This window comes from Oncorhynchus nerka, linkage group LG14 (genome assembly GCF_034236695.1).
Source record: "Oncorhynchus nerka isolate Pitt River linkage group LG14, Oner_Uvic_2.0, whole genome shotgun sequence".
NCBI lineage: Eukaryota > Metazoa > Chordata > Actinopteri > Salmoniformes > Salmonidae > Oncorhynchus > Oncorhynchus nerka.
This window is the reverse complement of record NC_088409.1, coordinates 34,163,691-34,187,143: the sequence shown is the minus strand read 5'-3', so window position 1 is coordinate 34,187,143 and position 23,453 is coordinate 34,163,691. Positions and strand designations below refer to the sequence as shown.

At 47.7% G+C, this 23,453-nt stretch overlaps 1 protein-coding gene across 1 annotated transcript in view; it reads left to right on the top strand.

The window, feature by feature from the left end:
• The first annotated feature begins 1,299 nt into the window (after positions 1-1,299).
• Positions 1,300-23,453, top strand: part of LOC115140911 (LIM domain-containing protein 1-like) — a 34,515-nt gene continuing 12,361 nt past the window's right edge. The window contains exons 1-2 of the mRNA XM_065028012.1: positions 1,300-3,369; positions 16,045-16,146. Coding sequence (XP_064884084.1) covers positions 2,010-3,369; positions 16,045-16,146 — 1,462 coding nt within the window. The 5' untranslated portion in view covers positions 1,300-2,009. The remainder of the gene's footprint in view (positions 3,370-16,044; positions 16,147-23,453) is intronic.

Below are 23,453 nucleotides of genomic sequence, written 5' to 3'. Positions count from 1 at the left end.
TTATAAACATTCTGTTTTGATTACATCACAGGCAGCCACCACTCTCACAGTCTCTATCCTTCTACATATACAGCTTGGCTCCACAGACAATGGGATTCATACACAGTACTCAAAGTCCCCACCAAGGACTCAGAAAAATACAGATGTGTCCCAACTTGTCAGTTTGAGAAAGACCCTCCCCCCTCCTTTCCACACAGTAATGTTTACATATTTTGCATTACTCATCTCATATGTGTAAATTGTATTTTATTCTATTCTACTGTATCTTGTACTATGCCGCTCTGACATTGCTCGTCCAAATATTTATAGATTCTTAATTCCATTCCTTTACTTTAGATGTGTGTATTGTTGTGAAATGGTTAGATATTACTGCACTGTTGGAGCTAGAAACACAAGCATTTCGCTACACCCGCAATAACATCTGCTAAAAAACATGTATGTGACCAAAACAATTTGATTTGATTAGTACAACAGTACTTCCCAGCCACAAAGCACCATTGTGCATTTCTTATGAGAATCCATGAATAGGTCAGGTTATAGCTCAGGTTTATACAGTCTATGATCTTAGCACTACCCCTGCCCTCCCTCTCCTCCCACCAACTTTCCACCCTGGTTCGGGACCTGGAACACTATAGAGTGGGTGGTATAATCGGGCACGGCGACAATGCTCTGGTTTCTTGGAGCCTCTGGGCTCATGCACGTGGTTAGAGGGGAATGAGTGACATCATACATCCACGACAGTAGAGCGGACAGAGTATAGTCATCAGTAATTATTAACCAATATGCCATGGTTTTCCCTACCATTGAATAAGCGGGGTGGGCGGTCTGCTCTGGACTACCTGAAAAAAATGGAAAACTCAACACTTTTTTTTTTTTATACTTAAACAAGATGTGAACATGTCAAAGCAGCCTATACACATCTGTCAGCACATCATATGAACTTGAGTCATCTGAATATATAAATCCACATTAACCATATGTGGCCAATTTTTTTTTGTGACTAATTTTGACTGCAAATCACACGTTGTAGCCCTACATGATTCCTTAGCTATTACACTGTTGATTCATAATGAACTTTAATTCAGTTGGTTCTGCACCAACAAGGTAGCCAAATATATTGTGGGTATAAAGTAAGTATATCAATAAACAATGTGTGATAAAAAGAAAGAACATAGCCTAAAGGTAAATGTTTGTTATGCTATGTGCCTTGAGTTATTTGGGGGTCCGGATATCGTGACTCAAAATCTACCCCAGAATGAAGTGAACACTGCGCCTTTAAAAACAAACAGCGCTCCCTAATCCCACGGTCGACTCCACACTATCCACATTCGGACCAAGAGGTTTGCTTTAGTTCAGTATATTTTGCCGTACGCACTTGTAATAACTGTTCAATTATAGGCGAGCTAAATTAGCGTTGTGATAGGACCCCACTGGAATTTGTTTAGCAACTTGCGGGAAAAGTTTGGAACGCATGCACTCGCTACAAAGTTGCAAACAACGTTTTTTTAATGGATGCTTCGGCTGTGAAGTTCGGAAAGGGGGCGCAGGCTGGGGTCGTAGGCTATCTGATCTGACTTTATAAACAGACAGTATCCTGTTGAGAGCAGAGTCAGCTGGCTCACGGAGGAGAGGACTGGGCTTCTTCTCGCTATTATTCGGATCTTTGTCCATTCCGGAGTAGGCCTAGGCATAATTGCTTCCGCGGGATAGCTAACACATTACGGGAGAAACTGTAATTCAACTTCAGGTCGGGATCTTCACGTCAGAATACCGCTTGACAGTGCTCTCTCTCGCTCCCTGGACTGGACAGAAGCCTGGTAATCTTTTACTTTGAGAGTGACGAGGGTTTGGATTTAATCCGTTCGTTTCAATTGTTTACTGTGTTTAACATTGTTTTTATTGGCTAGCCTACTTTTAATTTTATTTTGGACAGAACGTTTTTTGTGAGAGTTGTGGCTCGAATCTTAAATCAGATCATAGTTTATACACATTTTGTAATTCACTTCAAGATGGATAAATACGACGATTTGGATCTTGAGGCAAGTAAATTTTTAGAAGACCTCAATATGTATGAGGCATCTAGGGACGGGTTGTTCCGAATGAAGAGGGATGCAGGGAACAACTCCGACTTTGAAGAAACCAGGAGGGTTTTTGCCTCCAAAATGACAAAAATCCACATACAGAAACAGCAAGAGGAAATAGCCAAAAACAATTTGGCAGTGAGAATGAACGGGGGTCACAACAGAGCGGCAGACAGCACGTTTTACACTAAAGACAGGCCGCCTATCAATAGCTACAGACCGGCAGGAGAAACTGCGGCCAAGCCTCCCATACTCTCTGGCCCTTTGCCAGGCACCGCCAGTGGCGCGAGTCAGTACGCGCCCTATGACGCTCTGAAACACCATTCACCCAGTCAACAGCCATACAGCTACGGAAACAATTACGATAACAAGGACCGTTTTGAGCCGCATTCTTACCACCACGCCTTGAGTCCCACCAGCCCAGGGAATGCACCCACACATGCTTCTGGTCACCCTGCCAGTCCCTCTGTCACTTGGGCCTCTTACTCTTCCAGCCCTGGTGGATCATCAGGGCTTATGTGCAGCCCACCTCAGCAGCCCCCACACCACTCACCATGTCCCTCCTTCTCCGACAGCCTACCATCTCCGAGCCCCACTAGACTACACCAGAGCAAGGCTGCCACTCTACTAGTGCGGCAGAGACCCCCCATGGTGGCTGGGGCTGCAGCAGACTGGATGCGGAGCTTGGGGAACCCAGAGCTGATTGCACCGCTCCCTCTGAGTGCCTTCACTGGCGGAGCTGATCTGTACCAGCATCTGTCTCCACAACCTGCCCCTGTTACACCGCCAACAGTCCCTTACTCAGCAGCACCCTGCATGGTCCCAAGACCAAACGCCAACCAGGGAAATCTACGCCAGAATGGGCTCTCTCAGAGTCCTGTGGCTCTCACTCCCAGCCCCACCCCTGCTCAAGGGGCTGTCCCAACCCCACCTGTACACCCATCTGAGGCAGCCCAGCCCAAAGCCACTACTGGAGCTTACTTCCCTGCCTCTGCCTCTCCCTCTGGAACCAGTGTCTCTAGAAGCTTTGGCCAGGGTCAAGGTATAGGCCAGGCACAGGGCAGGCAAGTGGCCATGGGGGTGGATGTGCCCTCTGGCCTAGACAGCCAGCTGTCCTCTGGTGGTGAGGCTTGCCAGCTCCAACACCAGCCCCAGTCTCTCAAACTGCCCTGCCAGACTCTCCATGTCCAGCCGGAGCAGGGGCCGTCTGCAGCCGAGATCAAATTAGAAGCCCTGACCAAGCGTCTGGAGAAGGAGATGGACGCCCAGCCCAAGGCAGACTACTTCGGTAAGCTTAGTTTGACATTTTGATCGACCTGGTGTCTCTCTTTAATCAAATTCACTATTTCTCTGTGTGGGTCACAGTGCGAAAATGGCCCACTGTTCAAAACTTTTCACCTCAATCATTTAACCTTGTCTTTGTGTATGTGTGTGTATGTGTTGATTTGCTCATACCAGATCAAGTGGAATAGTTGTGAGGGCATCCTAGAGGTAATTATGTCTGTGTATGTTTATGATCATCATGGCAGATACTGTTGTTCAGTGTTGAACTCGACAGACAGACAGACAGCGTTTAGCCCGAGGCCTTTCTTCTATTCTCTTCTCCGTCTTTTAGTCTAGATTGAATAATTGTCTAATTTGTTTCTTCTCGTTCTCCTTAAATCCTCCCGTGTGTGTATGTCACTGACTGCCACCAGCCCACCTACCTCTCAGCAATAATACACGTTTTAGTAGTTCCGACTGAGGCTCAGCCCAGGGCCAACGAGGAGAAGGTTGTCTTCTCCTCTCAGCTGTAATAAGTCTGGTGGATTAAGTGGAGGACACATCAATAACAAAATTCATTAGTAACAGAATGCAGGCTGCTTTTTGTTAGATCAGCGCTGCGCTTTCGTCATTGTCTGTAAAACATCTATACTCTCCCCGATCACATCCGTTCTCTCCCCGATCACACCCGTTCTCCCCCCGATCACACCCGTTCTCCCCCCGATCACACCCGTTCTCCCCCCGATCACACCCGTCCTCTCCCCGATCACACCCGTCCTCTCCCCGATCACATCCGTTCTCTCCCCGATCACATCCGTTCTGACATCTCTCCCGATAACATCCGTTCTCTCCCCGATCACATCCGTTCTCTCCCCGATCACATCCGTTCTCTCCCCGATCACACCCGTTCTCCCCCCGATCACACCCATTCTCCCCGATCACACCCGTCCTCTCCCGATCACACCGTCATCTCCCCGATCACATCCGTTCTCTCCCCGATCACATCCGTTCTCACATCTCTCCCGATCACATCCGTTCTCTCCCCGATCACATCCGTTCTCTCCCCGATCACATCCGTTCACATCCGTTCTCCCCCCGATCACACCCGTCCTCTCCCCGATCACACCCGTCCTCTCCCCGATCACATCCGTCCTCTCCCCGATCACATCCGTTCTCACATCTCTCCCGATAACATCCGTTCTGTCCCCGATCACATCCGTTCTCTCCCCGATCACATCCGTTCTCTCCCGATCACATCCGTTCTCTCTCCGATCACATCCGTTCCCTCCCCGATCACACCCGTTCTCTCCCCGATCACACCCGTTCTCTCCCCGATCACATCCGTTCTCGCCCAGATCTCCCCGATCACATCCGTTCTCTCCCCGATCACATCCGTTCTCTCCCGATAACATCCGTTCTCTCCCCGATCACATGCGTTCTCTCCCCGATCACATGCGTTCACTCCCCGATCACATGCGTTCTCTCCCCGATAACATCCGTTCTCTCCCCGATAACATCCGTTCTCTCCCCGATCACATCCGTTCTCTCCCCGATCACATCCGTTCTCTCCCGATAACATCCGTTCTCTCCCCGATCTCCCCGATCACATGCGTTCTCTCCCCGATCACATGCGTTCTCTCCCCGATCACATGCGTTCTCTCCCCGATCACATCCGTTCTCTCCCCGATAACATCTGTTCTCTCCCCGATCACATCCGTTCTCTCCCCATAACATCCGTTCTCCCCCGATCACATCCGTTCCCTCCCCCCCGATCACATCCGTTCTCTCCCCGATCACATCCGTTCTCCCCCGATCACACCCGTTCTCTCCCCGATCACACCCGTTCTCTCCCCGATCACATCCGTTCTCTCCCCGATCACATCCGTTCTCTCCCCGATCACACCCGTTCTCTCCCCGATCACATCCGTTCTCTCCCTGATCACACCCGTTCTCTCCCCGATCACATCCGTTCTCTCCCAGACCTCCCCAATCACATCCGTTCTCTCCCCGATCACATCCGTTCTCTCCCGATCACATCCGTTCTCTCCCGATAACATCCGTTCTCTCCCCGATAACATCCGTTCTCTCCCCGATAACATCCGTTCTCTCCCCGATCACATGCGTTCTCTCCCCGATCACATCCGTTCTCTCCCGATAACATGCGTTCTCTCCCCGATCACACCCGTTCTCTCCCCGATCACATCCGTTCTCTCCCTGATCACACCCGTTCTCTCCCGATCACATCCGTTCTCTCCCAGACCTCCCCGATCACATCCGTTCTCTCCCCGATCACATCCGTTCTCTCCCCGATCACATCCGTTCTCTCCCAGATCTCCCCGATCACATCCGTTCTCTCCCCGATCACATCTGTTCTCTCCCGATCACATCCGTTCTCTCCCGATAACATCCGTTCTCTCCCCGATAACATCCGTTCTCTCCCCGATCACATGCGTTCTCTCCCGATAACATGCGTTCTCTCCCCGATCACATCCGTTCTCCCCCGATCACATCCGTTCCCTCCCCCCCGATCACATCCGTTCTCTCCCCGATCACAACCGTTCTCTCCCCGATCACACCCGTTCTCTCCCCGATCACATCCGTTCTCTCCCCGATCACATCCATTCTCTTGTCATGTGTTTGGCTGTTTGACTCAGTCTTTCCAAATAATATCACATGGCCGAGCACAGACCCAGGCTTGCACATTCTTGCTCTAAACCGCCATGTGCAATCACGCACACACACATGCATACATATACACACAAAGGCATACAGGCACACACACACACCCACCTTTTGTACGCAGCCACAGTCTGGGGAATACAGACAATGACAACTGAATAACAGCACCTGTTAGTGTTTTTCCACGTAGCCTGTAGCTGCCCTAGGATGCATGACATCAGTCTCTTGTGTAGTTTAGTTTAAGTACAGATGAATATATAACTGGTTCCGAGTAAATTTACACTCTTCCCTTTTAATGCAGAAATAACTATTGAATATAACATTTGTGCCCAATGTGTGCAACAGGAGAAGTGGAAGTGAAAGAGCACATGTTTGGTGGGGCTGATCAACAGATGAGAAAAGCATTGAGGAAGAAAGAAAGAGGAAAAGGAGAGAGTGAGAGAGACAGAGGTAGGGCAGGAGGAGAAGAGAGAAAGAGGTAGGGCAGGAGGAGAAGAGAGAAAGAGGTAGGGCAGGAGGAGAAGAGAGAAAGAGGTAGCGCAGGAGGAGAAGAGAGAAAGAGGTAGGTCAGGAGGAGAAGAGAGAAAGAGGTAGGGCAGGAGGAGAAGAGAGAAAGAGGTAGCGCAGGAGGAGAAGAGAGAAAGAGGTAGGTCAGGAGGAGAAGAGAGAAAGAGGTAGGGCAGGAGGAGAAGAGAGAAAAAGAGGTAGGGCAGGAGAAGAGAGAAAGAGGTAGGGCAGGAAAAGAGAAAAAGAGGTAGGGCAGGAGGAGAAAAAGAGGTAGGGCAGGGGGAGAAGAGAGAAAGAGGTAGGGCAGGAGGAGAAAAAGAGGTAGCGCAGGAGGAGAAGAGAGAAAGAGGTAAGGCAGGAGGAGAAAAAAGGTAGGGTAGGAGGAGAAGAGAGAAAGAGGTAGCGCAGGAGGAGAAAAAGAGGTAGGGCAGGAGGAGAAAAAGAGGTAGGGCAGGAGGAGAAGAGAGAAAGAGGTAGGGCAGGAGAAGAGAGAAAGAGGTAGGGCAGGAGGAGAAAAAGAGGTAGGGCAGGAGGAGAAAAAGAGGTAGGGCAGGGGGAGAAGAGAGAAAGCGGTAGGGCAGGAGGAGAAAAAGAGGTAGCGCAGGAGGAGAAGAGAGAAAGAGGTAGGGCAGGAGGAGAAAAAAAGGTAGGGCAGAAAGAGAAGAGAGAAAGAGGTAGCGCAGGAGGAGAAGAGAGAAAGAGGTAGCGCAGGAGGAGAAGAGAGAAAGAGGTAGCGCAGGAGGAGAAGAGAGAAAGAGGTAGGGCAGGAGGAGAAGAGAGAAAGAGGTAGGGCAGGAGGAGAAGAGAGAAAGAGGTAGCGCAGGAGGAGAAGAGAGAAAGAGGTAGGGCAGGAGGAGAAGAGAGAAAGAGGTAGCGCAGGAGGAGAAGAGAGCGCAGGAGGAGAAGAGAGAAAGAGGTAGGGCAGGAGGAGGAATTCAACCGGTCAGCAGAAACAGATTTGTAAATGGCCCAAGAGCATTGCTTTCTGCTCCTTTTATTAAGCTAGTGCCACGCAGCACCCAGTTTGTGGGCTCTCCTCGAGTTGTTATCTGGAAATAAGGGAGAGAAAATAAGTGCTTGGCTGTCTTTCCCCCAGCTATACTGCTGTACTGTATCAGACCTGTACTCTGTGTGCAGTTAGAAACTGCTGACAAGGTGTTTATGACTCTGCTCTGAGAGCCCAGTTCCAGGCTAGTCCTGTTACTCACACTGACACGGTACCCATGTAAAATATGCGTACAGTATACTATGTCCTGTAGGTAAGGCCAGGAGTTTTTCCTCCTCACCAAATGACCCTTTCAGGAAAAAGTACAGATGCTAGTTGTCATAGGTTATGACAAGGTTCTAACTCCTTGTCCTAAGTATGTACTACCATGTATGTATAGTCATTATTAAGGCTTGTGTGTGAATGACAATGTTGATTTGGGATTAAGTTTAGTTCACATGGATGCTTGGGTTCGGCATGTTGAGGCAAGGGCAGAACAACGAGAGAGAGAGAGAGAGAGAGAGAGAGAGAGAGAGAGAGAGGAACAACGAGAGAGAGAAGAACAACGAGAGAGAGAGAAGAACAACGAGAGAGAGAGAGAGAGGAACAACGAGAGAGAGAGAGGAACAACGAGAGAGAGAGAGAGAGAGAGAGAGAGAGAGAGAGGAACAACGAGAGAGAGAGAGAGGAACAACGAGAGAGAGAGAGAGAGAGAGAGGAACAACGAGAGAGAGAGAGAGAGAGAGAGAGAGGAACAACGAGAGAGAGGGAAGGAACAACGAGAGAGAGAGAGAGAGAGGAACAACGAGAGAGAGAGAGAGAGAGAGAGAGAGAGGAACAACGAGCGAGAGAAGAACAACGAGAGAGAGAGCGGAACAACGAGAGAGAGCGGAACAACGAGAGAGAGAGGAACAACGAGAGAGAGAGGAACAACGAGCGAGAGAAGAACAACGAGAGAGTGAGAGAGAGGAACAACGAGAGAGAGCGGAACAACGAGAGAGAGAGGAACAACGAGAGAGAGAGCGGAACAACGAGAGAGAGAGAGAGAAGAACAACGAGAGAGAGAGAGGAACAACGAGAGAGAGCGGAACAACGAGAGAGAGAGAGAGGAACAACGAGAGAGAGAAGAACAACGAGAGAGAGAAGAACAACGAGAGAGAGAGAGAGAGGAACAACGAGAGAGAGAAGAACAACGAGAGAGAGAGAGAGAGGAACAACGAGAGAGAGAAGAGCAACGAGAGAGAGAGAGGAACAACGAGAGAGAGAAGAACAACGAGAGAGAGAGAAGAACAACGAGAGAGAGCGGAACAACGAGAGAGAGAGAGAGGAACAACGAGAGAGAGAGAGGAACAACGAGAGAGAGAAGAACAACGAGAGAGAAGAACAACGAGAGAGAGAAGAACAATGAGAGAGAGAAGAACAATGAGAGAGAGATAAACAATGAGAGAGAGAAGAACAACGAGAGAGAGAGGAACAACGAGAGAGAGAAGAACAACGAGAGAGAGAAGAACAACGAGAGAGAGATAAACAATGAGAGAGAGAAGAACAGCGAGAGAGAGAAGAACAACGAGAGAGAGAACAACGAGAGAGAAGAACAACGAGAAAGAGAGGAACAATGAGAGAGAGAGAGGAACAATGAGAGAGAGAGGAACAAAGAGAGAGAGGAACAATGAGAGAGAGAAGAATGAGAGAGAGAAGAACAACGAGAGAGAGAAGAACAACGAGAGAGAGAGGAACAATGAGTGCGAGAGGAACAAAGAGAGAGAGAGAGGGAACACATAACGTGCACTTGTCCAGCGGTCATAAAGCATCTCACTGCCGCCTCGTAAAAGGAATTTCCTGCAGGATCGAGGAACTTCAGTCCGGATTGTAATTCCCGTCCCAGCCCCCCAGAGTCCACTCCTTCAGTATGTAAGGGAAGATGTTATGGGGCATGTCGCTGTCATGCTGAACACACCCACACAGATACACATGTTAACATATTATAGAGATTCCTATGGGGGGCCGCAGTGGAAGATGGTAGAACCTTTGTGTATGACAATACTGTAATACTGACACACTCACAGCACACACACCCAGCACACACTAATTTTCTGCGTCATGCTGTCGTGCCAGAAAATAGCCTGCGTGACGGCCAGATGCAGTTCCTGGCCTGGTCTACATACTGAACTGAAAGAGAAGCTCCATCCCTGACCTGCTTTTTCCACTGAAAGGAGAGGATTATTCTCTCAGCCTGAACCGTAGGTCTGGATGCTCAAAGAGAAAGCAATGCAGAAGCAGAAGCACAGTGGCTAGGAGAAACTCCCTAGAAAGGCAGGATCCTAGAAACCTAGAGAGGAACCAGGCTCCGAGGGGGGGCTGTGTCGGGTGAAGATTATAAGAGTACATGGTCATTAAGGCCAGATTGTGTTGAGTTACTCCTCTCTAACAAGCTAAACTATGGCTAAATGCAGAACCATAATACTATGGGAATGATGTTCTATTCCAGGGTTATCAGTTCAATATTTGGTGTCATTTATTAAAGGATTGCCTAATTTGTATGATACAGTATATTATTGACCAGTGTGACTATAGAGTATTAAGTATGTAAGTCATATTTACACTGGGGGCATATACCTAGTGATTTAGTAGGTTCATGTAAAAGGGAGATTAGTGTGGCCATCCTAAAGGCTCATATGGGTCACCTCCAAAATGATACCCTATTTCCTATTTAGTGTACTACTTGTGACCAGGGCCCATATAGTAGTGCACTGTATAGGGGAAAAGGTGCCAGCTAGGGCTGGGGTCTCAAATCCAGCCAGCTAGGGCTGGGGTCTCAAATCATATACACTCTGCTCTGATTGGCAGAGCTGCAGCTGGATGTTCTGGGAAACTGAGTGTCGTGCCAAACGGCTGCACCAGGGGAACACAGAGGAATGTCTGGAGGACGGGACGGGGCTGAGGAATATAAAGAGCGGGTGGTGAGCACACTTAGTTTCATAAATGATTAGATTAACAGAAGGTACTTGGGTTAATTTATAGAACCTTTTGTCGCGTCTTTGGCTGTGAGAGAGAGAGAGGGAGGGAGGTAGAGCAGGGAAAGAGAGGCAGAGCGGAGAGCAGATTTATGGGTGGGAGGTCAGACAGAAAGGGTGGGTGGTGGGACAGGACAGAGGGTGGAGCCCCCCCCCCCCACACACACACACAGATAGTAGAGGTTGAGTGCTTTGTATTGTGTTGTGATTAAGGATGGCTTTCTCCTATCAGGCTGTAGTCTGTCTGTTGACTGGACAGTTTACCTTAACTCTTCCCAGGGTGTCTTGGCTTCTGCTTTGGCACTCAATCTGTACCCCTGACAAGTCCTGCAGGAAGCCTTTGTGTGTGTGTGTGTGCATCTCTCTCTCTCTCTCCTCCCTCTTTATCTCTCTCTGTGTCTGGGCCTGGGGCCTTGCTTCATTGTTTGATTGGTTGTATAAGTAAATGTGTGTTAGTGTAGTGAGAGAATGTTTTTGTGATGTTGGGCTGTTGTTTTGGGTTGGACCAGTGTTGATGTGATTTCATAATGTCCTAGCCTTGGATTCTAATACTTCCATATGATACACACACACAAAAACTAGTACTACTATAAGGACTATTACTAAGTGCAGTAGTCTTATTTGGCTTCTAACATGACAAGTCAACTACCATAATATCAAGTTCCTGTCAGAGATTGTGGAGGTTTATAAAGAGGCTTGTTGTGAGCCATTGGGAAGCAGTAGAGGCAGACGTTTTGACAGCTGGGCTGGTGTTTGGGGGGTGAAGTGAGGGGGAGGATGGGGGGTGAAGTTTTGGCTCTGTGTTTTGGTTCCATTCCCCCCTCACCCATGCTCTCATAACCGTTAAAGAAAGCACTCCCCTATAAAATCACAGGGGTTTTGGAATATGGGACTGTAATCAGGGAGGAAAATGTTGCTTCTTTACCTAAGAATGTTTGTCCTAAACAGGAACCAGTTGGTTTGGTTGTTTATGTATCCCTCTTACTTTTCAGTGCATTTTACAGTTTCAATGGCATGTGCATTACAAACAACAGCTGTGACTTTCAACTCTGGTGGAATATCATACAATTCTCTGTTTTGAAATTTCACAAAGTAAAACCAAAGTTGAGCTGAACAAACCCAACCCTGTTGAGTCCATACAGTCGAACTGTCTGTATGTCTAATGATGGATTGAACCTAGAATTCCAGGGTTGAGGCCAGATGGTTTGGAGGAGAGGAGGGGTAGAGGAAGAGGAGAGGAGAGAAGGGAGGAACACACGATGAGAGGATTAGGACCTTAATCTCCAGACATTGTTATGTAAGGGGATAGGTAGATGGCTGTGCTGTAGGCTACAGTGGTTTATTGTCATTTTGAGGGGAGGGTTAATTCAATAAGGTCTGTATATAGCTCATTCCTATATTGTGTTACAGTATCAGAGGTATTCCTGTATTGTGTTACAGTATCAGAGGTATTCCTGTATTGTGTTACAGTATCAGAGGTATTCCTGTATTGTGTTACAGTATCAGAGGTATTCCTATATTTTGTTACAGTATCAGAGGTATTCCTATATTTTGTTACAGTATCTACACTGAGTATACTAAACATTAGGAACACCTTCCTAATAATGGGTTGAACCCCCGCTACAAGGTGTTGAAAGCGTTCCACATGGATGCTGGCCCATGTTGACTCAAATGCTTCCCACAGTTGTGTCAAGTTGGCTTGATGTCCTTTCGTGGTGGACCATTCTTAAGCATGGAAAAACCCAGCAGCGTTGCAGTTATTGACACAAACCGGTGCGCCGGGCACCTACTACCATACCCCGTTCAAAGGCACTTCAATCTTCTGTCTTTCCCATTCACCCTCTGAATGGCACACATACACAATCCGTGTCTCATAAATCCTTCTTTAACCTGTCTCCTCCCCTTCATCTACACTGATTGAAGTGGATTTAAAAAAGTCACATCAAGAAGGGATCATAGCTTTTACCTGGATTCACCTGGTCAGTCTATGTCATGGAAAGAACAGTTGTTCTTTGTTTTGTACACTCATTGTACGTTCAGTTTGTTAAGTACACCCATCTAGTACCGGGTCGGACCCCCCTTGCCTCCAGAACAGTCTGAATTATTTGGGATATGGAAACATTGCTCAATTGGCTTCAAGGAAAACATTCCCCACACCATTACACCACCAGCCTGTACCATTAACACCAGGCTGGATGGGGACATGGAGTCATGCTGCTTACACCAAATCCTGATTATGCCACCAGCATGACGCAACAGGAACCAGGATTTGTCAGACAATGAAATGTTTTTCCACTCCTAAATTGTCCAGTGTTGGAGATCGCGTGCCCACTGGAGCCGCTTCTTCTTGTTTTTAGTTAATATGAGTGGAACCCTGTGTGGTACTCTGTAATCCCTAGACACTGACCTGCATGGAAAGTCCAGGAGGCCGGCCCGTTCTGAGATACTGGAACCAGCGAGCCTGGCACCGACTATCATACCGCGCTCAAAGTCGCTTAGGTCACCCCTTTTGCACGTTCGATCAAACAGTAACTGAATGACTGTCTACCTGCTTTATATAGCCAGCCACGGCCACGTGACTCACTGTCTGTAGGAGCGAACCATTTTCGGGAATGGGGTGGTGCACCTAATAAACTGTATAGCTCTATATTGTGTTACAGTATGAAGAGGTGAACTTAATGTTGTCTCTTGTCTGTGGATGCGTTGCAAATGGGCCCCTATTCCCAATGTAGGGAGTAGGGGCCTTTGGGGATCTTGCCAGTGAGTTAGGGGAGGAGGCATACAGACGTAGTGCCTGGTGATGTCTGTCTGCAGGAGAGCAGGCCAGAGACAGAAGCTTCTTTGTGAGTGGCTAGGCGAGGCGGTAGTGACCCTGGCGTGGTCTTCGTCCCCCTGGGGAATGTTGTGTGTGTAACACACTGTTGTTTCACACAGCCATGCTGCTGTGGGCTCATGTTGTTCTGTTACCACATCTCTCTCAGCACACTGCCAACCTCTCAGCTCAGTCAGAAGACCTCAGCACACAAAACACCTCAGAGGACACATGACACAAGAGCTCTTTCTATTTTCGCTGGACTCTCTCTCGCTCTCTATCTCGTTCTTTCTCTCACTCTTTCTGTCTTTCTTTCTCTCGCTCTCTCACACTCTCTCAAGTCTATGGAACTTTCCACCTCCGCTGCCTGTCAGCTGACTAGATTATACTGCGTGATTGGCTGTGTGTGTGTGTACGTTGCTATGCACTGCAGTATGCACATGCATGATTGAAGAGGGTGACAGAACAAACCACTGGCTGTGAAGACCCAACATGATACATTGATCAAGACATGGCATGTTATGGGTGACAACCCAATCACAGTTGGCCCATAAGAACTACTGAACCTCACCCTCCACAGGTATACACACCAGCTTGGACAGCTCTCCAACTTGCATTACAGTCTCTTACTTTTCTATCCCTTTGTCCTCTTTTTCTCTCACTCCTTTCTCTCTCTTTCCTTCTCTTGTCTGTCTGTTTCTACCACCAACCTCTCACTTCCTGTCCTGTCTGACTGGTGGTCTATAAAGGGGAGGGCGAAAGGGACGTTTGTTTGTGTGTCTTTCAGTCTGGCTGAAGTGTGTGTGTGTGTGTGTGTGTGTGTGTGTGTGTGTGAGTGTGAGTGTGTGTGTGTGTGTGTGTGTGTGCCGTCTGTCTAGCAGCAGTGTGTGAAGGGAGCAGCATTTGGCAGGAACAGGTCTTTTATCACTGTGTTCATGTGACAGACTCCTCTAGCCCAGAGCCAAACCAAACAAGTAGATTGGAATATATTTCCCCTTTCAATGATACAGCATGGCTAACTCATTTCCTTTGACTGTTGTTAGGCTTTTTTCATTACATTGTTTGTGTCTGCTTTTCATCAGGCTGCTTGTTATGGATCCAGCCTCTTAATCAGACTGTTTTTATTTGTGTTATGGAATGCATACAACTCTAACTTTTTATTCTAACAGGACATCTGCTTATGACTGAGACACTAGTGGTGCCAAAGTACATGATGATGATTGTGTGTGTGTGTGTGTGGTGTGTGTTCATGTTAGAGGTCGACCGATTAATCAGCATGGATGATTAACTAGGGCTGATTTCAAGTTTTCATAACAATTGGTCAACTGCATTTTTGGACACTGATCATGGTCGATTACATTGCATTCCACAAGGAGACTGCGTGGCAGGCTGACCACCTGTTACGCGAGTGCAGCAAGGAGCCATGGTAAGTTGCTAGCTAGCATTAAACGTATCTTATAAAAAACAATCAATATTCACATAATCACTAATTAACTACACATGGTTGATGATATTACTAGGTTAAATAGCTTGTCCTGCGTTGCATATAATCAATGCGATGCCTGTTAATTTATCATCGAATCACAGCCTACTTCGCCAAACGGGTGATGTTTTAACAAAAGTGCATTTGCGAAAAAAGCACAATCGTTGCACGAGTGTACCTAACCATAAACATCAATGCTTTTCTTAAAATCAATACACAGAAGTATATATTTTTAAACCTGCATATTTAGTTAAAAGAAATCCAGGTTAGCAGGCGATATTTACTAGGGAAATTGTGTCACTTCTCTTGCGTTTATTGCACGCAGAGTCAGGGTATATGCAGCAGTTTGGGCCTCCTGGCTCATTGCGAACTAATTTGCCAGAATTTTACATAATTATGACATAACATTGAAGGTTGTGCAATGTAACAGCAATATTTAGACTTCTGGATGCCACCTGTTAGATAAAATACTGAACGGTTACGTATTTCACTGAAAGAATAAACGTGTTGTTTTCTAAATGATAGTTTCCGGATTTGACCATATTAAGGCTTGTATTTCTGTGTTTATTATATCATAATTAAGTCTATGATTTGATATTTGATAGAACAGTCTGATTGAGTGGTGGTAGGCAGCAGCAGGCCTCCAAGCAATGCTTGATTCACAGCGCTGTTTATAACTTCAGGCCTATAAACTCCTGAGATAAGGCTGGCAATACTAAAGTGCCTATTAGAACATCCATTAGTCCAAGGTATATGAAATACAAATGGTATAGAGAGAAATAGTTGACGTGTCATAATTCCTATAATAACTACAACCTAAAACTTCTTAACTGGGAATATTGAAGAACTGGGAATATTGAACCACCAGCTTTCATATGTTCTCATGTTCTGAGCAAGGAACTTAAACGTTAGCTTTTTTTACATGGCACATATTGCACTTTTATTTTCTTCCCCAACACTGTGGTTTTGCATTATTTCAACCAAATTGAGCATGTTTCATTATTTATTTGAGACTAAATAGATGTTATTTATGTATTATATTAGTTAAAATAAGCGTTCATTGTTCATTCAGTATCGTTGTAATTGTCATTATTACAAATATATATATATATAGAAATTGGCTTTTTTTGGTCCTCTAATAATCGGTATCGGCGTTGGAAAATCATAATCGGTCGACCTCTAGTTCATGTCTCTGACCTGGCTGTTGTGTTGTGTTCCAGGGAGCTGTGTGAAGTGTAACAAGGCGGTGTACGGAGCCACTGCGGCCTGCCAGGCTATGGGAAGCCTCTATCATGATGTCTGCTTCACCTGCAGCGCCTGCAGTAAGTACTACTACAGTAAACCCTGTCCACCTCACCTACTCTCTCCTTACCTCTAACATGACATACTTCACCTGAAGTAAGTAACCTACCACTTTCCCCCCTATATTAATATATATGTATATAATTATTCAAACAAAAATTGTTATTTATTTATTATGGATGGTAAAGCGCTTTCAGTGTAAACTTAAATGACTTAAACAGATATAAATTATGTAGAAAATATAATGGAGCTATATATATATATATTTTTAAATATAATCATCTTTTGAGAACTAACAATCACCAAAATAAAAACTAGACCAGGACGATCTAAAATTCAAAAAATGTCATGGCATGGGGCCCCCATTGATGTTGTTATAATGTTGTTGTTACTCAGATAGCATAAGAACTTAGCTTGTGTCTTTCAGCCCCATGACAAAATGTGTAAAATTGCGGGAAACTAGTTTTAAAACTGTAAAAATGTTCTCTTTGCCCCATGGCAAAATGTGTAGAATTGCAGGAAATTCGCTAGAAAACAGCAAGATGTTGTCTCTGTGGCCAAGAGTACGGCATCTAAAATTCGGCCTCTAAGGAGACCGCGCCATTGGCCATGACCACAACCACTACCACTACCACGACCACGACCATAACCACAACCACTACCACATCAGCCACCCCCCAAACCTACTGATCTATATACACAAACCCAACCTGCCTCACTCACTCTTTCCTCACCTTCTGTGTACATGCATGTAGGCACGTGCACACACACACACACACACACACACACACACACACACACACACACACACACACACACACACACACACACACACAGTCATCTAGTCCAGGGTTTCTCAAACTCTGTCCTAGGTGACTCTGAGTGCACATTTAGTTTTTTGCCCTTTCTGACATGAGCTGCATGGGAGCCTGTTCAACACACTGGGTGGACTAGGTCAGGGATTCCCACCCAGACGTGGGGGATCTAGGACCAAGTTTGGGAATCCCTGACCTAGTCCACCCAGTGTGTTGAACAGGCTCCCATGCAGCTCATGTCAGATCATGTTGCTATGAGTTGTATTGTATGCTGAGTTCCTGTTCTACTAAATGGAACTGTCACATCATCTCTCCGACAGTCATCCCCCGCCCCAGGCACACACACACACACACACACACACACACAGAATACTGCACACATATACACACACCGTCAGCTCCATGATTACAACCAAGGAACTGTGGTGTTTAGTTTCGGGGTGTGTCAGTCTCTCCGCCAGCCCACACAAAGAGAAGAGAATGCCACATCAGAACACACAGACCCTGGGACATGACGCTAGATCACCGCAGCTGCAGTTTAGTGGCTCATTGATTCATCAAATCAATCGATGTGATTCAGTAGTTCACCAACTTTATGGTTCAGTGTCTCACTGATTTAGTGATGTTCAGCTTGGATGGTTCCCTGGCTGCACCAAATTTGCTTCCCCCTGACCTTGCCTGTCTGTCTCCTCACCTCCCCTGACCTTGCCTGTCTGTCTCCTCGCCTCCCCTGCCCTTGCCTGTCTGTCTCCTCACCTCCCCTGACCTTGCCTGTCTGTCTCCTCACCTCCCCTGACCTTGCCTGTCTGTCTCCTCACCTCCCCTGACCTTGCCTGTCTGTCTCCTCACCTCCCCTGACCTTGCCTGTCTGTCTCCTCACCTCCCCTGACCTTGCCTGTCTGTCTCCTCACCTCCCCTGACCTTGCCTGTCTGTCTCCTCACCTCCCCTGACCTTGCCTGTCTGTCTCCTCACCTCCCCTGCCTGTCTGTCTCCTCACCTCCCTTGCCTGTCTGTCTCCTCACCTCCCTTGCCTGTCTGTCTCCTCACCTCCCTTGCCTTGTCTGTCTCCTCACCTCCCTTGCCTGTCTGTCTCCTCACCTCCCTTGCCTGTCTGTCTCCTCACCTCCCCTGCCCTTGCCTGTCTGTCTCCTCACCTCCCTGACCTTGCCTGTCTGTCTCCTCACCTCCCCTGACCTTGCCTGTCTGTCTCCTCACCTCCCCTGACCTTGCCTGTCTGTCTCCTCACCTTGCCTGTCTGTCTCCTCACCTCCCCTGCCCTTGCCTGTCTGTCTCCTCACCTCCCTTGCCTGTTTGTCTCCTCACCTCCCCTGCCCTTGCCTGTCTGTCTCCTCACCTCCCTGACCTTGCCTGTCTGTCTCCTCACCTCCCCTGACCTTGCCTGTCTGTCTCCTCACCTCCCCTGACCTTGCCTGTCTGTCTCCTCACCTCCCCTGACCTTGCCTGTCTGTCTTCTCACCTCCCCTGCCCTTGCCTGTCTGTCTCCTCACCTCCCCTGCCCTTGCCTGTCTGTCTCCTCACCTCCCCTGACCTTGCCTGTCTGTCTCCTCACCTCCCCTGACCTTGCCTGTCTGTCTCCTCACCTCCCCTGACCTTGCCTGTCTGTCTCCTCACCTCACCTCCCCTGACCTTGGCTTCTCCCATAAATGAGCTTGGCCCTGTCTTTCCACTGTGATCTCCTTACTAGAACTTCAGATGGATTCCAGAGCCATCCTGTCCAGATGGTTGCTGCTCTGGTATCTATAGATGAATCGACCAATTAAAATCCCCCTGTGCAGATGATCTGTGACCTCTGCCCATGCCCATTAGAGGGCAGTGTGAGGCCTCCTGACCCCTGACCTGAAAGCTCATGCTCTACCATCGCTGATTAACACACCCTGTGTTGTACTTTATCTTCCCAACCGTTTGTGTGTGTTTGTGCGTGCGTGTGTGTGTGTGTATGAGAGAGAGAGAAAGTGTGACTGTGTGAGGCACTAAAAAGAAGAGCCACGGAAGGGAGAAAGTTAGGGAGGCAGGTGGGGTCTAAACTGGGGGGAGTTAGGTGGATACTCTCTGACTGCATACCTCCCATACCCTTCTCCATCTGAGGGCACAGAGGCTGCGGCCGGCTCCACAGGAAGAGGGACCGGGCCGTGGAGGAATGCATGCGTAGGGGGCCTTGGGGTGGGAGTCCACAGACTGGTGTTATGCTGTATCCAGGGAGGTAGGGGTGCACGGGGCAGGACAGCAGGACCATTCACACACACACACACACACACACACACACACACACACACACACACACACACACACACACACACACACACACACAGCAACAGTCTTGTTAAGCAGACTCTCCCTCCCCCTTAACCCCTCAACCACCTTCATGGTTCTTTTGTTGCATAACAGAATCTTTAAGACCCTGAACTTAAAATACTTAAAGGGGAATGTCTCCCCCATTCCTCAAGGTGCCTGGGAGACAGGCAGGGTGGAGGTAGGGGGAGGCAGGGTGGAGGTAGGGTGGAGGTAGGGGGAGGCAGGGTAGAGGTAGGGGGAGGCAGGGTGGAGGTAGGGGGAAGGTAGTGGGGAGGTAGGGGGGAGGCAGGGTGGAGGTAGGGGGAGGCAGGGTGGAGGTAGGGGGAGGCAGGGTGGAGGTAGGGGGAGGCAGGGTGGAGGTAGGGGGAGGCAGGGTGGAGGTAGTGGGACGGTAGTGGGGAGGTAGGGGGAGGCAGGGTGGAGGTAGGGTGGAGGTAGGGGAGGCAGGGTGGAGGTAGGGGGAGGCAGGGTGGAGGTAGGGGGAGGCAGGGTGGAGGTAGTGGGGAGGTAGGGGGAGGTAGGGTGGAGGTAGGGGGAGGCAGGGTGGAGGTAGGGGAGGCAGGGTGGAGGTAGGGGGAGGTAGGGGGAGGCAGGGTGGAGGTAGGGGGAGGCAGGGTGGAGATAGTGGGAAGGTAGTGGGGAGGTAGGGGGGAGGCAGGGTGGAGGTAGGGGGGAGGCAAGGGGTGCATCCTTTGTTAGGCAGGAGGATAGTTGAAGCTGCACGTCTAGGACAGAAGACAGAAGACTCACTAAAGGTACCAGTTAAAACAGCTTCTAGAAAGGTCACAAGCCTCTTTAAAGCACCAGCACACAGCAGCCCAAAACCCCACTCAACCCCCTTTAACCCCCTAGAACTCCCCTTCATCCAGGGGAGATATGGGCTTGTTTGTAAAGAGGAGGACTTCCAGGTCTAAAGTGGGCTATAGAGTGGGCTTCCAGGTAGTCTATGACAATAATCTGTTGGTCAAGACAAAAGGGCTGTTAGAAGGAGCAACAAAACCAGAAAGTGAGAGGAGACAGCAAAGCTCCAGTAGGATGCTAAAGCCCAGAGTAGGTGAGAACTAGAGTAAAGGATTGTGGGGTATTACATATCTCAGCCTCAGAGCAGATCAGCAGACTAGACGGCTGGGAAGCCGTGGGATGGCAGGTAGCCTATTGGTTAGAGCGTTGGACTAGTAACTGAAAGGTTGCAAGATCGAATCCCCGAGCTGACAAGGTAGAAATCTGTCGTTCTGCCCCGGAATAAGGCAGTTAACCCACTGTTCCTAGGCCGTCATTGTAAATAAGAATTTGTTCTGAACTGACTTGCCTAGTTAAATAAAGGTTAAAAAAAACACACTGGACAGGAAATTACATGGGCAGGAAGTGGTTTTGGTCGCCATGACGCCTAAGATATTTTTGCCACCATGAATTTTATTTTGCATCATCATTCTCATTCAAATGTCCACCATACAACTTTGGACCAGAGAGAATGGAACACCTTTAATACCAGCACGACTAGAGATATTTGCGTCGGGGAAAAAAGTGTTGTCTTTGTCTCCCTCAATAAAGAGACCCTGTTCCCACAAACGTAGAGTCTAAATCTGCCCTCACTACACACAGTTAGGCAGCCATCTCCCAACTTTTCCCAATGGAACTTGATTTGGCATGATTTTATCAAGTGGAGAGTAGCGCATTGTGTGTGTGGACTGGAGCAGGTATTCCCAAACTGGGGTACGTCTAACATGGCAGGAGATGTTTTGAAATAATTACTGCTTCGCATACAAGCCAATGAATTATATGCGTTACAGCTGGATGAGTCAACAGACGTGGCTGGCCTGTCACAGCTCCTGGTATATGTCTGTTACGTTTATGGGGGTCAATTAAGGAAGACATCCTCTTCTGGAAACCAGGACAACATGAGAGGATGTTTTTAAAGTACTGGTCATCTTTGTGACATCTAATGGATTATAGTGGTCAAGATGTATTGGTATCTGTACTGATGGCGCAAAATCCATGATAGGGAGACATAGTAGAGTGGTAACGCGCGTGCAAGCAGTTGCTCCCGACGCCACTTGGGTACACTGCAGCATCCACCGAGAGGCTCTTGCTGCCAAGAGAATGCCAGACAGCTTGAAAAACATTTTGGACACTACAGTGAAAATGGTTAACTTTGTTAAAGCAAGGCCCCTGAACTCTTGTGTATCTTCTTTATTATGCAATGATATGGGCAGCGACCAACATACAGAAGTGCGCTGGCTGAGATGAGACTGGAGCTGGGTTGGACTAGAGCTTTTGGCTGAGATGAGACTGGAGCTGGGTTGGACTAGAGCTTTTGGCTGAGATGAGACTGGAGCTGGGTTGGACTAGAGCTTTTGGCTGAGATGAGACTGGAGCTGGGTTGGACTAGAGCTTTTGGCTGAGATGAGACTGGAGGTGGGTTGGACTAGAGCTTTTGGCTGAGATGAGACTGGAGCTGAGTTGGACTAGAGCTTTTGGCTGAGATGAGACTGGAGCTGGGTTGGACTAGAGCTTTTGGCTGAGATGAGACTGGAGCTGGGTTGGACTAGAGCTTTTGGCTGAGATGAGACTGGAGCTGGGTTGGACTAGAGCTTTTGGCTGAGATGAGACTGGAGCTGGGTTGGACTAGAGCTTTTGGCTGAGATGAGACTGGAGCTGGGTTGGACTAGAGCTTTTGGCTGAGATGAGACTGGAGCTGGGTTGGACTAGAGCTTTTGGTTGAGATGAGATTGGAGCTGGGTTGTACTAGAGCTTTTGGCTGAGATGAGACTGGAGCTGGGTTGGACTAGAGCTTTTGGCTGAGATGAGACTGGAGGTGGGTTGTTTTTTGTGAGAACAGAAGTGTAATTGTTGTGTCCTGAGCCCAACCAATCCCAACCCACCTTACAACATCAGCCTCTCCAATTAATCTTCTGCCGTTATAGAACACAAGCATGGATTAGTGATCTGAAAACTGCTGTGGTTTTATTGCTGGCACTCTTAGATGGTGGATAGTTTGTAAAGCTTAAACACCCTACCCTGTCCCTGTGTCCACACTCTACATCTGATAAATGTGATTGAGGTAAGGGAGGACGTTGCTGTGAGTAACAATATCCTCCAAGTAAACACTCATAGGCCCTATTGGACATATGTTGTTGTGCTGGGGAAATAAGGATTAGATAGAATTCAACTAAATGAATCTAAATTCACATACTTGTTGTGAACCATTACAGCTCTTCTAAGGAAGAGTGGGTTATGGGTATTATGAATTTTTTCAGTACATGTGAAATGTGGTCCATTCTCTTTTGCTTTGACGGCTTCTGATCTGTGCATTTCTCACGTAGCTCTTGTGATTTTCTTCCTAGATTGCTAGTGTTTATAGTACAGTAATAGACATACTTATACATAATTAATTAATGGTGTTGGAGAAGTGGACAGATAGATCTTAGAATCAACCTTGAGGTATTAAAGACAGCCCAGGCCTGTGTGTGTTTTCTGTCTCTGAGGCATTTATTATTTATATTAGGGGGGGGACAGAGTCATCTTTCTTCTTGAACTCTTTCATTACTGTCAGCACAGTCTTCTTCTGCCATTCATTCATCTTATCGTATCACAAGGGTCTCTCTCTCTCTCTCTCTCTCTCTGTGTTTCTCTCTCTCTCCGTGTGTCTCTCTCTCCGTGTGTCTCTCTCTATGTGTGTCTCTCTCTATGTGTGTCTCTCTCTCTGTGTTTCTCTCTCTCTCTCTTCTCTCTCTCTCTCTCTCTCTCTCTCTCTCTCTCTCTCTCTCTCTCTCTCGCTCTCTCGCTCTCTGTGTTCATCCCCCATTCCATCCATCACTCTTTTCTTCGTTCCTGAGGGAAATGAAGGGGAAAATAGGGTTATTAAATTATGATTATTCAAGGGACAGTTTTGCATCTTTTCCTGATGCAGAGATGGTTGTCTTGTTGTTGTAACGATTGCCTTTCTGACCTTGATATTGTCAGTTTCTCCCTCTGAAGTACAGGCAGGATAGGCATGTCATATGGCACTTATTACAAAGGAATGTTACAATCCATTCAAATCAGTTCAATGTAATTCAATTAAATGTTGTACATGATTAGACCGTTAGTTCCGAGTTTTGCCAGGAAGCTTGGCCAGTTTTATAATGCTACTGAATGCGCAGGTTCAAAGCCTTGATACAAGTATAGTACAGGACGTCTCATTGTTTGGCTCTATCCA